The sequence below is a fragment of the Pyrgilauda ruficollis genome, unplaced genomic scaffold (assembly GCF_017590135.1).
Source record: "Pyrgilauda ruficollis isolate IOZ18807 unplaced genomic scaffold, ASM1759013v1 scaffold34, whole genome shotgun sequence".
Taxonomy (NCBI): Eukaryota; Metazoa; Chordata; class Aves; order Passeriformes; family Passeridae; genus Pyrgilauda; species Pyrgilauda ruficollis.
This window is the reverse complement of record NW_024524822.1, coordinates 6,391,640-6,406,115: the sequence shown is the minus strand read 5'-3', so window position 1 is coordinate 6,406,115 and position 14,476 is coordinate 6,391,640. Positions and strand designations below refer to the sequence as shown.

Genomic DNA, 14,476 nt, shown 5'->3' with positions numbered 1-14,476 from the left:
CAGTCTTACTCTGTGCATCTCTTTTCTCTCCTGACTTTTCAGAGCCTGATCAAAGGAACACAGGAAGGGGCTGCTGGCCTGGCTCTGACCATCCCACTGTGCTGCAGGGTCACAGTGAAGCACCCCAGCAGGCAACTCCTGGTTTTGGATAAGGGGTCTAAGGGGAGTCAGCTGGGTTGGAAAAGCCTCACTAACAGACAAACATGAGTTTTCCTCAACATTGATTTATTTTTAAATATACTACGCAAGAGAGACTGGAATAAAAAACAAATCAAAAAAATGGAAATAGAGAAAGAGAGAAGAATTGAAAGTCATGTACAGAAACAATCTGTACTGGACTAAATTAAAGGGGAAATGACCCCCTTAAGTATCACAGAGATGAAGGACAGAGCTATTTACACACTGTAAAAAAGACAAGTCTACAAAAGTGTGTAATAACAAGATACAAATGTATAATATAGTGGCACAATATGTTATCAAAGTAAAAACAGTACCTCCAGGAAAGAGACAATTCAAGGGTTGGGGTTTTTCTTACATTTTTAAAGGCAGCCTGTGGTAGAAGTGTGTATTTTCTTTTGAACATTTGTCACATGTTAAGTCATGGCTGTTTGTGAGGGCGAGAAGTGGCATGAACACACACGAGTGAACTACTAGAAATCATATACAAAACAAACAGTTCCAAAGAGAACAGCATAAAATACAATTGAAGGCAATTAGTGTTTAAGATACACAAGAGGGGTCACGAGTTACAGGGGAACAGAGAATGGGAAATGTGTTTTTCTCATGTTTGGAACTGTTAAGAGGAGTTAAATTGCACTGTTAATAGCCCTAAACCTTGTTCTTTCACTATTGTCACCAGTCACAGTTAGTTCCCAGCATTAATTGGGAAGGTCACAGGACCTTGGCAAGGAAGGCCAGGAGTCTTGCAGTCAGCATTTTGTGGCAGTTTCCTTGGGAGAGGCACCCCAGAGAAGTGTCTGCAGTCTCCCCAGATCCTTGTTTGATGCTGGATGGAACCACGCTGGCAGGAAGGTAGGAATGCTTTAACCCCAGAGCACTGGCACTGGAGCTCCTCCCAGGGGGTTCCGGCGGCACAAAAAGCAGGCACCACACCCCCCAAGGCTCTGCAGGAGGGCAGGGGCCAGGCTCCATCTCCCTTCACAAAACAAACAGCTGGAAATCCAACTGGAGACACAGCAGCTCTCACCCACCCCTGGCGAGGTGCAGGCTCAGCCAGAAGAGCTGCTGGAGGCACGGTGGTGCCACAGAGCTCAGCCCGAGCCACCCCTTCCCACTGCCACCCAAGCTCTGTGACCCCCAGCCCAAAGACCAGCCTGATCAGTGTCAGACATCACCAGAGTGCCACATTCCTCCTGCAGACCTTCTCCAGGCCTGTTCTGCTGCTGAGGGGGATCCACAAACAGGCTCCTGGGCTGTGACATCAGCAGGTGCTGCCTCCAACACTGCGAGCCCAAGCAACTCACTGGAGCTCAACAACACTGAGAAACTACTGAAAACACAGAAACAAAGGGTAGCAGGTGCAATCAGAGGAAGAATTTGGGCAATCATCACTTGTAACATTCTGTCACTAAAAAAACCTTACATTAATAATTTCCCCCCTTCCCTCCCGAGCACCAAATCTGTTGCATTAGTCTCAGGTAAATGTCAGACTTGGGCCAGGGCCATGTGCTGGGCAAACTCTCCCAAGAAATGCAGTGGGTATATTGCTATCCAAACACTCATCCTCATGTACAGGAGGGCAAAAGAAGGGGACAAAAATGCAGTACAAAGTCCTCCTGAGGAGGAGGTCATCTCAGTGTCCACCAGTCCAGCTTCAGCCTCAACGGTCTGTCCAGAACATTAAAATATTAATAAAAAGGCATGGTGTGACATCAGCATTTAGACTTGTAGTCCACAAGGCAAGAACTCCACAGATAAAACGATTACAAGTATATGAAACACAGGGAATCTGAGTTCAGAGGGTGGGAAGTGCCTCCTGAACACAGCCCTGCCCTTTGGAGCTGGGGTGTCCATTCACAGTCTGCGTCCTTGGCACAGCCCTACCCGAACACCCCTCTCCTTTATCAGTCCACACGCTACTCTCTCCACAGCTGGCTTTGGCCCATTGTGATTGATTGATTCACTTGTTTGTTTCCCAGCCTGGTTTCTTGCTACCTCTGAACAATGTCGCTGATTTCTTTCACCGAGCTGAGCAGTTTGCTAAAGTCCTGGGTGGCCGCGGGGCCGCTGCCAGCGGTGGCGGGGCAGATCTGCAGCTCCCTTAGGTTGTTCTCCAGCTTATTGATGGCCTCCCGAAAGGCAAATTTGTTCCTCATCTGCTGAATGGAGTCCACGTAGCTCACGCAGAAGGTGTAGAGGTTCTTGCCAGCCTCCAGGACGGCGCTGTGGCTGGCCATTTGCTCAGAGTTCTTGCTGATGGCGAGCCGCAGAGCCTCGGTGCTTTCCAACACCACCCCTTTGGTGATGGTGCCACTGGCAATCCTCTCCGGGGGCTGCCGGGTCTTCCTCAGCGAGACCCTGGTGGATATGAGGGGGATGAAGGCTGTGGATGACGTCTGGTCCCCGCCTGGGGCAGAGGGTATGGATGAGGAAGAGGCAGCTGGGGTTGCTGTGCTCAGCAGCAGCTTTGTAGAGGACTGTGGCTTTGGTACAGAGGGGATCCCCAGCTTTTTCACACCTTCCCCTGACTGGTTTGGCTTGACAGCATCACTGCCTGCAGCCTCTCCAACCTGAGTCAACTGTTTGGATTTCGGCCCAGACACCACATCTGCTGCTGCTTCATGGCTGGGACTGTGAGAAACCTTCCCAGGCTTGGCAATGGAGGATGAAGACAGTGGGAGTGGAGGGGCTGGTTTCAGCTTCGATAACTTCCCTTTGTCCTTCCCTGCCGACTCTGAGGTCTGCTTGAGCCTCCTCAGGCGTGGCTCCTCAGAGGAAGCTTTGCTGGCCCCCACGAACCCAGCAGGGTTGGGTTTGGCAGCAGAACCTTGGTCCATCATCACAGTGGTACCTAAGGCACTGGATTTGACTCCATCATCCTTGTGGAGCCCGCTGGAGGAAGGAGGGGCAGCAGGCTGCCTACGGCCAAGTTTTGGCGTCAGGGTGGGAGGGCTGGAGCCAGGGCTCGACTCTGCATCTTTGAACACATCATCAGCAGTCTCTTCATTCTTCTTAAGCAGCCGTGGAGGAGGGGTCACCGTTCCCCTGACAGCAATGTCAGCCTTGGCCTCGTTCGCCCGCTTCCGAGGCAGCGCTGGCTTCTCACTCTTGTGCCCCCCGAAAGTGGAGGAATCAAACTGGCGTCCCGTGGACTGCAAATCCCGAGGCAGAGTCACGGATTTCCACTCTGTGTCCTTGGCTCCATGGGGCACACAGGAGGCTGAGCAGGACCTCAAGAAACGCTTGCTGGAGTTGGAAGTGCTCTCCTCCTCACCAGCCACCCCTCGACTGCTGCTCATCGTGCTGGACTTCTTCCGTAGGTGGGGAGACAAGAACCCAGAGTTCCCAGCCACAACCCCGTTGGTGACACCAGCCCCATTGCTCGGGCTCTGGAACTTGGAGGGGTCAGCTGTGTCTGCAGGGGGGGCAATGAAAGCTCCGTTGCCAGCATCCCTGCACTCCTCCTCCCCGCCCGCCCTGCGCTCTGAGTGTCCGTCCATCTCCCTGAAGGAGCTGCTCCGTTTCGGAGGGGTAGGGGCTGTTTTCTTCTTCTTCTTGATCAGGGCACTGAAGAGGTTGTGCTTTTTGTCTTTTGGAAGCAGCCGCTCATCTTCATTCAAACTGCTCTCCAGGGCTACCCTCTCCTTCCGTGGGAGCAAGGGAGAAACAGCAGGTTCATGATCCAGGAGGTCTGCAAGGGAAAAGGGAAGTTTTCTGAGCATTGCTCAGAGAGCCAGAATAACGCTTTTTCTTACAGGATCAAACCAGTGCAGCACCTCCAAAAGGTGCAGGTCCTCTAAACAGACACAACTTCAGAGCAGAAATAAAGCAAGTGCAGCCACACTCAAGCCTGGACTGAACATGATCCATGATTCTGCATCCATTCATTCCTGAGGTGGCTGCCAAACTACTTTCCCTGTGGGTTTCTGACTGGAAGAGCAACATACAAACACTACATGTTTGTGTTCAGATTCCCTCCTCACATCTGGAGATTTGTCTGAACTTCACACTGTGAAGAAGATAAATAGGAAGAAGCCTTTGCTTTAGTCCCTGTGCTATTGCTGTCTTTTGAATCGCTGACCCTCTGAATTAATAAGGCACCTCTGTAACCCACCTCCATCCCCAGGCTCCTCGTTCATTTTCCTGATGTCATCCTTTGTGGGGAATGGAAAGAACTGTTTCATGAGCAGAAATTGAGATCAAGATATGACACCTCAGGTTGTACCACTGAGAAGATGCTCAGCTTTGTGCAGCAGCAGAGAAAAGGGGCAGTGCCAGCCTCCTTCAGCAGCGCTGCTGCAGAGGGAAGCGATGGGGTGACCCTCTCTCCACTTACAAGCAGTACTTAGAAATGAATAATGGTTTATAATAAATTCATAGAGAGTCCTGAAGGTCTCTGTGCTTGACTGACAGAGGGGCTCGTTCCCAGGCCAGGCACTCCAATGGCATTCTAATCCAAAGGAGGAATGCCTGCAGGGCAGCATATACATTTACAGCTTGACTAGGCAGCAAGAAGGGAGATGAAGCAGAGTCATAAGGAAGGATGCTTCTTAGTCACAAATTGGTGATCATCATGCTATGGGTAGGATTTTGGCTGAGGAACGGATTTTGGTTGAGGGGAGTGAATTTGAAAAAAAATATTTATGTAGTTTGAGAGGACGACATGTTTGCACAGGAACACTGCAGTTGCACCATTCCCATGGGACTCAGGGGGACCTGAACAGCCAGAAGAGCCAGAGCATGGCCTTACTGAGTACAGACACAGTAGAGGAGCAGAAAACCAGAGAAAACTAGCAGCTAGCTCTAAGGATCAGCTACCAGCTGCTGGACTTGCTATGGAAACACTGACAATTGGAAGGGAAATTGCAGTAAAACTTTATTGTGAAAAAATTTCTTCCACAGTAAAGAATGAAATGATTCCCAGCATAATATTAAAATCATATTATGCCTGCTGTACTTTAATTTCTCAAAGCTCTCAAGTATTCAAATGAAATTATTTTAACTTCAAAAGCTTGTAATAATAGGCAATTATATTTCCTCTATATGGTAAATAACCTTCCTTCCTGAGTCACTGATACTTTCTTTTTCCAACATTTTAAATCCCCTCTCTTTCCTCCCCCTCTGCCCAGATGTACTTTGGTTACTGACACATGTACCACTGGGTGAGTCTGACATTACACAAAAGAGGTCAGTCACATGAGCCTCAACAGGAGCTGGAAAAAACCCCACTGCATTTCATTTTACATTCTTGTTTTTCAAGCATAGAGCTAGACACAAATCTCCTGTACTCATTCAGCCTTTTACCACTACTTTTATTACCTCGGGATGGAAGGTAAGTGCCTGAAAAAACTGATTGGAAGTTTAATTTTATGGAAGAGTCTGTAAATACCTCTTTGTCCCTCACTGAAATTATATTTGGTGCCTGCCAAGAGTAATACTCTTCTGTGCTGCAAGCACAAATCTGGTAGGATGCAACAGTGAAAAAAACTCCCTTATGGGGCTTGCTAAACCCAAGCTATCACCCTGCTTTAAATTATGCAGTGTGGTAGTGTAAAGTGGCTTGAACACAGCAGATTACCCAGCACTCAGATGCAGTGGGAGATCCCACTGATAGCTCCTGCCAGGGAATGGGAAGAGGATATGATCAGAGAGCTCTGTGCTCAGGCTCTGTGTCTTTAGGGAGATGCAGGCAACAGCCATTAAGTTAAAAGAACTCCAAGGGCTTCTCTATGCAACAGCAGGGAGATCACCAGTCCCTCAGCCAGTTAAGGATTCACACTCCCAGCTGCTGCGTGTATGTGGCTCCAGAATTAACAACCCACCTTTGCAAAAACTAATAAAAGGAGCTCTGGACCCAGGACAGCAAACTCAGCAGCCTGTCACCCAGAAACACAGCGCTGGTACAGAGAGATGGCACCTGTGATTAGGCACAGCTTTGCCTACGTGAGGGCCTGGAGCTAGATGTGCATTTTGTTTCCCCCTGTATTTCCTGAAGGAATAATGACTTTAATTAAAACCTACCACATTCCCCCTGGCCTCGAGCATGTGCAGTCTCCAAGCCCTCGTTGGCATCTTTGCTTTCGGCAGCTCTCCTCGATGTTCGCGTTTTGGTTGGCAACTCTGGGGCTTGCAGGAAATTGCTCACTACACTCCTCATGCCCTTCTTTCCCAACTCCTTCTCCACCTCTGCAATGCACAGAAGAAAAACAATCACTGCAATCAACTGAAGATAAAAAACTAGTGCTCTATTTGGAATTAATAGCACAAAGAAAAGTGAACAACACAAAACTGGGGCTCCCTGGGGTTGTTCGGCCATTTGGCCCTTTAAAATGAGATGTTTGCCCAGAAAAAAATACCCACATGTAAAAAAGTAACTGCTTTCTACATCATTTACACCAGTAGTATAACACAGGGCTGAGTTTCACTGCAAAGCAGTTTATGAATAACAGCAGAGTTAAGGATGCAGTCAGCTCTGACCTCACCCCTGGAACTGCTGGTCCAACAGGGACCCAGACCTACCATCAGAGATGCTGGATTCCTGAAACATCGTTTCAAAGGCCTGATGGATCTCAGCAAAGGATGGTCTATCAGAAGGACTCCACTGCCAGCCTGAAAAAAAGCACACCACCACTCAAATCTTCCCTGCAGCAGCAGACACTCAGTACCCTGCACCAAGAGGAGCCAGAAATCACAGTTCCCTTCCAATACACTGAGATAAAATACTGACATAGAAATGTGATTTACAGGGTGCTGAGTGTCTGCAACCACTTTGGCTCAGTGACAGCTGCAGACACCCAGCACTCCCTAAATCAGGTTTTGGTGTCAGTGTGTGACAGTAGGTGCTGAGCACTGCTGGGGAAAAGTGCAGGGCACTGAGTCACGTACCAAAAGGCCACAGTGAAGAGTCACAGTCAGTCCTGCAAGAAGCCAAATGAAGCTCCTGCTTCATCCTTGGAGCACAAGCTTTTCTTTAAGTTGTCAGGAAAAAGGAGACAAAGGAAGCATTGAGATCAACAACAAATCTCCTCTCTGGGCCTGTGGGCTCCCAGTAGAGATAAACAGCTGGTTTCATAACATATTCATCCTCTAGAGAAAGCAGTTTTAAGCGAACACTTCCACACAGCACTGCACCTTCCCTGATACTGGCAGGGGATTCTCATGCCTTGTGGTACATAGCCAGACCCCTGCACTTTTATTGCACCATTGCAGAGCTAAAAAGCAGCATCTGCAGGGCTAAGAAACACTTACATGCTCTCATGAGCTCATAAACTTTCTCAGGACAGCCTTCAGGACGCTCCATACGATAGTCCTTCTCCAACAGCTCATAGACTTGAGACAGGTCAATCCCAGGGTAAGGGGACATACCATAGGTTGCAATTTCCCACAGCAGAACACCAAAGGCTGCAGTACAAGAGAACAAGAGGAAAGGAAAAAAGAAAGAGGGAGGAAAAAAATCAATAAGCTTTGTTTTCATCTTGAATTTGAGAGGATGTTTAGCGGGTGTAGTCACTAAACAGTGCTGCACACTTAGACCAGCCCTGGGTGGCTCAGATCCCATGCTCAGCAGCAGCTTAAATGTGAAAGAAGCGTAACAAGCCTCTCCATCAGCACAGACAAGTCTCCTGCGATATGACAGGGTAGAATTAGACTAATTTTCAATGTATCAGTTGTCTCAAACCTGAACGCCTTGAGATCCTTCAAGTCCTATTAGAGGCACAATTAAGAGACTTCACAGTGGATTAGCTGAAACCGCTTCACTGCTGCACTGCAGTCGCTCCCCCAGTGTGACAGCTCCTCTCATTTGCAACCTCTCCCTGGAGGACTCACACCTTTTAATAGCTCAGTGTTTTTGGGGTGCCCTTGTTTAGCTGCAGTGTGGTCTGGAAGGGGAATTTGGGAGGCAGCAGCGAGAGGAAAGTTTCAGCAGTTGCTACCAATGAGATATGGTGAGGGTGAGACATTTTGGGCCCAGGGAAAGCTGAATAGGAAAAGGGAGAGCACAAAAAGGGTCTTGGAACAGGCATTCAAGTGGCAGCAGTCAGTGGGGATGCAGGTCAGCAGCAGGGTCAGGCAGCTAACCCAGGAGTCAGGCACACAGAATAAACCCAACACCAGTTCAACAACCTGCATGTAATTAGTTCAGTCACCCTTTTCTGTTCTTAACCTGAAGAGAAAGCGATTACAATTCTGCATAAGTAAGGAAATCACATCACATTACATGGCAACGCCACCCAGGGCAATTTACATTAGACATTTCTGTGCACAATTTTCTTTGATTGCTGTCTTGAGGCAGTGAGGTGAAAACATCTAAACCCTGGCGTGCCCAGCAGCAGCCCTGGCCTCTGGGGACAGCTGATCTCTGATGAGATCCCAAAGTCCACTGCCCCAACTCTGCTTCCTGAGGTTACATTAACCCTAACTAAAGACACCCCTTATTCCTTTGGGATCTTTCCTCACCCCAAACACTCTGCTATTGAAAGGCACCAGGGATCCTGCAGCCACCACAGCAGTACAGCAACATCCTAAGACGGTGGCAGACACTCAGCAGCCAACACCACATGGAAACCCAAAGCAGCAGAAACACCTTGGTCAGCAGTCACATACTCCTTGAGAGGCTGCTTTGGCTTTTCCTCCTCCATCTACAAAACATTTTACATCAGCCATCTACCTAAAAGTTTCTTTAACATAAAACCTTTCTCTGCACATTTTCCCCCAAACTGCAGAAAACTTCATCTCTGCTTCACTATGTCTGCTGGTTTATACACAGAAGATGCTCAGGATATCATTTTCCAAGTGTCTTTGGGATCACATTCCACAAACTTCTATCTCATGTCACTGGGCACTTTTGAGAATTTGACCAACAGCTATTGCAGAGATATAAAACCCAAAGAAATGTACTGATAAAAGTACAATGAGATTTTCTGTGGTCAGATTTGATACAATATAGCTCAATTTAGCTAAGTCTACTCTTATCACCAGCACTTCAGGGCTCTTCAATAACCATTTGTCATCAAATTTTCCCTCTGCTTCTCCTCATCTCATTCCAAAGATTATTCTTTTAAAATGCAGAAAGACGAGCTTGGAGCTATCACTAGACAGATACACACATAATTATTTTTTTAAACATAAAATGAACCAGATTCTTTACTCCTTGAAGTACTTAGAAAGTTTTTGGCTACATAATAATGTATCACTTGACAGTCCTGTGCCAGAACCCCACCAAGGCAGTAGCACTGATGCACTTCAGCCCCATTTCACACATTTCTATAAACACTACAGTACCCTTTACTTTTCATATTTGCCAACAACTCAAATATATAAAATCAGGTGAGCATTCTCTGTGCTCTGCTGAGACTGCCTAAGCAGAGATTAGTTCCTGCACTCTGACAAGCCCACAGAACAACGTGCCTCAAATCAGGGAACTTGCTGCTCCCTGCTGAAATGTTCCACAACAGCCTCATTTCCCAGCCCTAGAAAAGAAGGCTATCATCTACATTAATTTGGCCATGCAAATTCTTACCCCAGACGTCGGATTTGATGGAGAACTTGTTGTAGGCCAGGCTTTCTGGTGCAGTCCACTTGATGGGGAATTTTGCTCCAGCATGGGCTGTGTAGGTGTCACCCGTCATTAACCTGCTCAGGCCAAAGTCTGCCACCTTCACCAAGTGGTTCTCCCCTACAAGGCAGTTCCTGGCAGCAAGGTCCCTAAAAAGAAGAGGCAAAAATAGGCAATGAGAATTCTTTACCATCTCACTTTCAGCGACAGCAAGGAAGCCTGCTGTTCCCAGAGAAACCTGGGCCTGTGTGATTATTTTGATCCAAATATTACACAGAAATTCTGGAGTTACACGCACGCACAAGAGGGAAAGTTATTTTCCATTCCGTCTTCGTAAGACTGTCATCCGAAATTTTTTTTCCTTCTAATTTGAAGTGAGAGCTTCAAGAAGCCCCCTCACTTTCAATAAAAGCTGCCACCCTCAGGATAAAAATATTCCAAAGAAATGTCAGTGCTCAAGTTATCAATAGCTGGGATGAGCACTGAATAAACTGAGTTTCAATTCCTCACTTCTTGCCCACCTCTGTGGCACTTCAGTCACCCCGGCCAACACCAGTTGTTCTCCAGAACTCCTTTTCCAGTCCTTGCTTAAGCACCAGGATGAGCTCCCAGCCCTGCTCTTCCTCCTCCCAGGTGTACCACCTTTCACAACACAACTTGTTCACAACCAGCATTTGGCCTTTGCAAACCTGCTGGAGCCTCTGCTATCAGTGCTGGCATTTTCAAAGGACTGGGCAAAAAGCAGATTTAACTTTTTCTCCGCATTTTTTTCCATCACTGGCGGCACCCTGGCAGGTGACAGATGTGCACGTTGCATTTGCCACTTCCCTGGCTTGTACATGCTGTTTGCATCCTTGGAAATGCTTCAGGAGGATAAAAATGTAAAGCACAGAAGCACATTTCTCACAATATTAGGTTTTGTTAAAAACACTTTTCAGATTATGTCACATTGAACTAAAAATTGATTGTACCAGGAAGCTCCTGTGAGATCTTTAGATATGAGGCAGACACTGCTGTTTCTGTTGTTCTGTTCAACTGGAATAAATTAAAAAACAGAAAAAGTACATCTTACTGGATGCCCATTTAAATTTCACAGTGTTTTTGAATGTACCTTCTTATCACTGCTGATTACTACAATGTGTATCTAAATAAAAGCTCCTCTCCATAATCAAATTCCTCCTCCTTCCGGATTCATTAAATGAGGTCAGAGCACAGCATTTGAATCCATGGATGTGAATTGTGACAACACTCTTCAAATAATTGGGTAGGTGGTTATGGGGGTGGCTGATAAGGAAAAAAGCTACTATTTATTTTAGATAAATGGGTCATCAAAAGTAAGAGGAAATAAAATGAATGGCAGAGAAGACAAATGAGATTCACACAAAGGAGTTTTTAAAGTTTACTTCCTGCGGGCTGAAGGGACAAAATCCTTTTAACAGAGTAAATCAAAGGCTGGAAATTTTAATTGGCAGCATCACTGTTCAATTTATTGACTGATAGCAGCATTTAACCAGGCCTTTCAAGCAGCAAAGGCAACTCACGGCTTAGAAGAGCACCTAGAACTTTACACACGATCGTCATATTTGTCTCTATGAAAAAAAACACGTGCTAATTCCATATTCCAGTTAATTGGGCAGGAAAGGTCACTCTACAACACCGAGAGCATCTTGTACAAAGCTCAGCCACTCTCGAGCCCTGGCGCAGGATGTGTCATTACATTGCCAGGAGCCCATTTCTGCAGACAAGGAACGCAAAGCTCCAGCCATAATTGCAGCACACTTTAAAGGTCAGAGTCCCTGAGACTTTTAAGACAGTAGAAATGCTTATTAAAGTGAATACACAATGTGGACAATAGCATGGAACAAACCCTGCAGTGGAAAACAAAGTGAACCGAACAAGAAAGAACAGGGGCTGGGGCAGTGCTGGGAGGGTGATTCTGCCGTGGGGACCTGCACACATCCAGCATCACCAACTGCAGCTGGTTTGAAAGGCTGTTAAAAACAAGGAAGTGGCTTATCTGGTCCATTAAAAGTCCATTACTTTGGGCTTAAATTCACATTTCAGGCCTTGCCCAAAACATGGAAGTACTGATGTGTCTTTCACCTGCATCTACTTCAAAGGCAGGAGAAAACCCTGAGAGAAAACCCATCCTTTGGGCAGGTTAATAGACTGTGCTAGATTTGCACTAGTGTGTTAAAACACACGACACCAGTCAATGCTGTGATAGACTAAAAGGGAGGAAAATACATCAAGGATTGTTCCGTGCTCAAGATTCAAGGGTGCTCACTGTCCTTCCTACCTGTGGATGAAGTTTTTCTTCTCCAGGTACTCCATGGCTGAGGAGATCTGAGTTGCCATGTACAGCAGCACCACAGCATTCACCTCCTGCCTGTTACACTCCCGCAGGTAATCCAGCAGGTTCCCATATGTCATGAACTCTGTGATGATGTAGAAAGGAGGTTCCCGTGTGCACACCCCTGGGGAACAATGTAAAGTTGACAGTGAATGTTGGAGAATATCAGTGAGTCTTCAGGTTTCATCCTAGAAGGCAATTTGTACCTCCAGAAGGCAGAAAAATGGGGCTTGTGGAAAGAATGGATTCTGCTTGGAAGTGGTTAATAGAAGGGCTTAATTTTCTGCTTCAGCCTCTGGCAAATTAAACATTAGGGAGACGAGATCATTAAAAATCATGTATTAGTGGTACAAATTGTGAATTTTGCCAGACAATAAGTGTCTGTATTTAAACCCTTGGTATGGTAAGCAGCTTATCTGCTCCTTAACATCCATATCATTGCACAAGGGTTTAGTTCAAATCCCTCTGCTGGGTATTTATCACTTACCTAATAATTGCACCAAGTTTGGATGCTTGATCTCCTTCATTACTGCGGCTTCTTTCAAGAACTCTTCCACCTCCATGGTATCCTCCTGCAGAACAATGGCAAAGCTTTGGCAAAGGCAGTGTACACAAAGGAGAAACAGATTTTTGTATGAGGACACAAAAAGAACTGCAAACTGACAACATACGCCACAGTTCTCACACAGTAATTTTTCCCTGTAGCCACAACACAAAGCCAGGGAGTTACAAACATTAATTTTTTGTATGATTTAAAAAAATACATATTTTTTTCATTTTCAAACTAGCTGAGCTTGCTAGGGCAAGAAAATCCATATCTCTTTTGTGAAGGGTCTCTCATAAAACGCTCGGGAGCGGAAAAGGAAAAATAAGCTTGTTCCTAACAGAAAAAAAAACCTAAAACATGAAATAAAAAGTACAGAAAAGGAACAAGAACGAACATAAAAGAAAGGATACACCACAATCAAATGCTTGAGAGGCTGCTGAAAGGCAGGCCCTTGTGTTCACTGAGCAGGAACAAGAAATCCCCTCTCTCAGTCAGGGAGGCATGACCGATGGCAGCCGTGGTGTGACTGAAAACCTAAGGTTTCACAGATTCATTTCTGGCATTTAGAGCCTGACCCATGACGTACCCATCCTGGGTAGAGGTTACTGCCAATTTGTTGGGCACCATAAAGTTACTCGGCACGGCACAAAACCAAGGAAGATACAATCTTGCTCAAAAGACATATTTTTCTGAAGCAGATATGCCCCAAATGGCCGGAAGGTCACTTCAAAGTGGTGCAAAAATACAGATCTATTCCTAAAGCAATGTTTCTTTCTATATCCATATTTTTTTCAATGATGGATTAATGTTGACAGGCTACATGGACAAAGTGTTTTAGGGAAGGATTGGAAAGGATTTACTGCTGCTGGTGAGAACGATAACAGTGGGCTGCCACTGTGAGATCCAGCCAGCTCCCTGCTCTGCACTTAGCACTGAGACCATTTTTCCAACACTTCCATTCAATCATTTACTATTCATTGCCAATTAGCTTGATTGACAGCTGCAATTTGCTCAACACACTGTCAAAACTAATAGTCCAAAGGTCCTTGTGAGCAGAATCTTAAACTGTTCTCTTTGGCAAAGGAAAATGGGTTAATAATCCAGGTTGCAAAATTATCCTAAATATGCCTTTGTCTTATTCATGCTACACAAACCTTGGAAGGTTTGTCCTTTGCATAGCTGCTCCGCAGTTTGAAATTTCTTACTTCTCAGTGACCATATTAATAAGAAGGACACATACAGAGAACCACTGTAGCAATGACCTCTCTGAAAACCTGATCTCGTGGAAAGGACCAAGCTTTAACTGGCTTCCAGCTCTCACTATACTAAACCATGGCAGAAATAAAACAGTTCTGGCTGTCCAGCATTTTCCCAGCACAGCACAGGGCCATGCCATGGCATTAAGGGACATCAGGGTTACATGTTGCCTAATTTAAAACACAGGCTTCCCTGCTGGGGAAAAAATAAAGGAGAGATCAAAAAAAAAAAAAAAAAAAAAAAAAAAAAAAAACCAAAAAAAAAGAAAAAGCAGCAGCAGTCCTAGGGCAGCAGAGCTGAGGTGAGCAGTAAGAAATGTGCTGAGCTGACCAGCTCACAGCAGCTCAGCCATTAAATGGCCCTCAGGAGAAGCAGCTGTGGCCAGAGTCACAACTGGCTGCTCTTGGTCCAGTGCAGGTCACAGAGCCCCTGTCCCCACCCTACTGCCTTGTGCTGCTGTCCAATTTGGGGGTAAAACCACAAATTCAGAGTGTGTCCTGCTATAATAGCCCCTGATAAATACTGTGCCCTGTGTAACTCACAGAGCTGCCAGGGATGGATTTTAACAGGCAACATCTCATAA

The 14,476-nt window shown here is 46.2% G+C and overlaps 1 protein-coding gene across 2 annotated transcripts in view; it reads right to left on the bottom strand.

Moving 5' to 3' along the window:
• Positions 1 to 208: 208 nt before the first annotated feature.
• Positions 209 to 14,476, bottom strand: part of ABL1 (ABL proto-oncogene 1, non-receptor tyrosine kinase) — a 77,604-nt gene continuing 63,336 nt past the window's right edge. For both annotated transcript variants that reach the window (XM_041474868.1, XM_041474869.1), the window contains exons 5-11: positions 12,577 to 12,661; positions 12,036 to 12,213; positions 9,701 to 9,885; positions 7,429 to 7,581; positions 6,700 to 6,789; positions 6,202 to 6,366; positions 209 to 3,871 (exon numbers count right to left, since the gene is read on the bottom strand). In XM_041474868.1, coding sequence (XP_041330802.1) covers positions 2,172 to 3,871; positions 6,202 to 6,366; positions 6,700 to 6,789; positions 7,429 to 7,581; positions 9,701 to 9,885; positions 12,036 to 12,213; positions 12,577 to 12,661 — 2,556 coding nt within the window. In that variant the 3' untranslated portion in view covers positions 209 to 2,171. The remainder of the gene's footprint in view (positions 3,872 to 6,201; positions 6,367 to 6,699; positions 6,790 to 7,428; positions 7,582 to 9,700; positions 9,886 to 12,035; positions 12,214 to 12,576; positions 12,662 to 14,476) is intronic.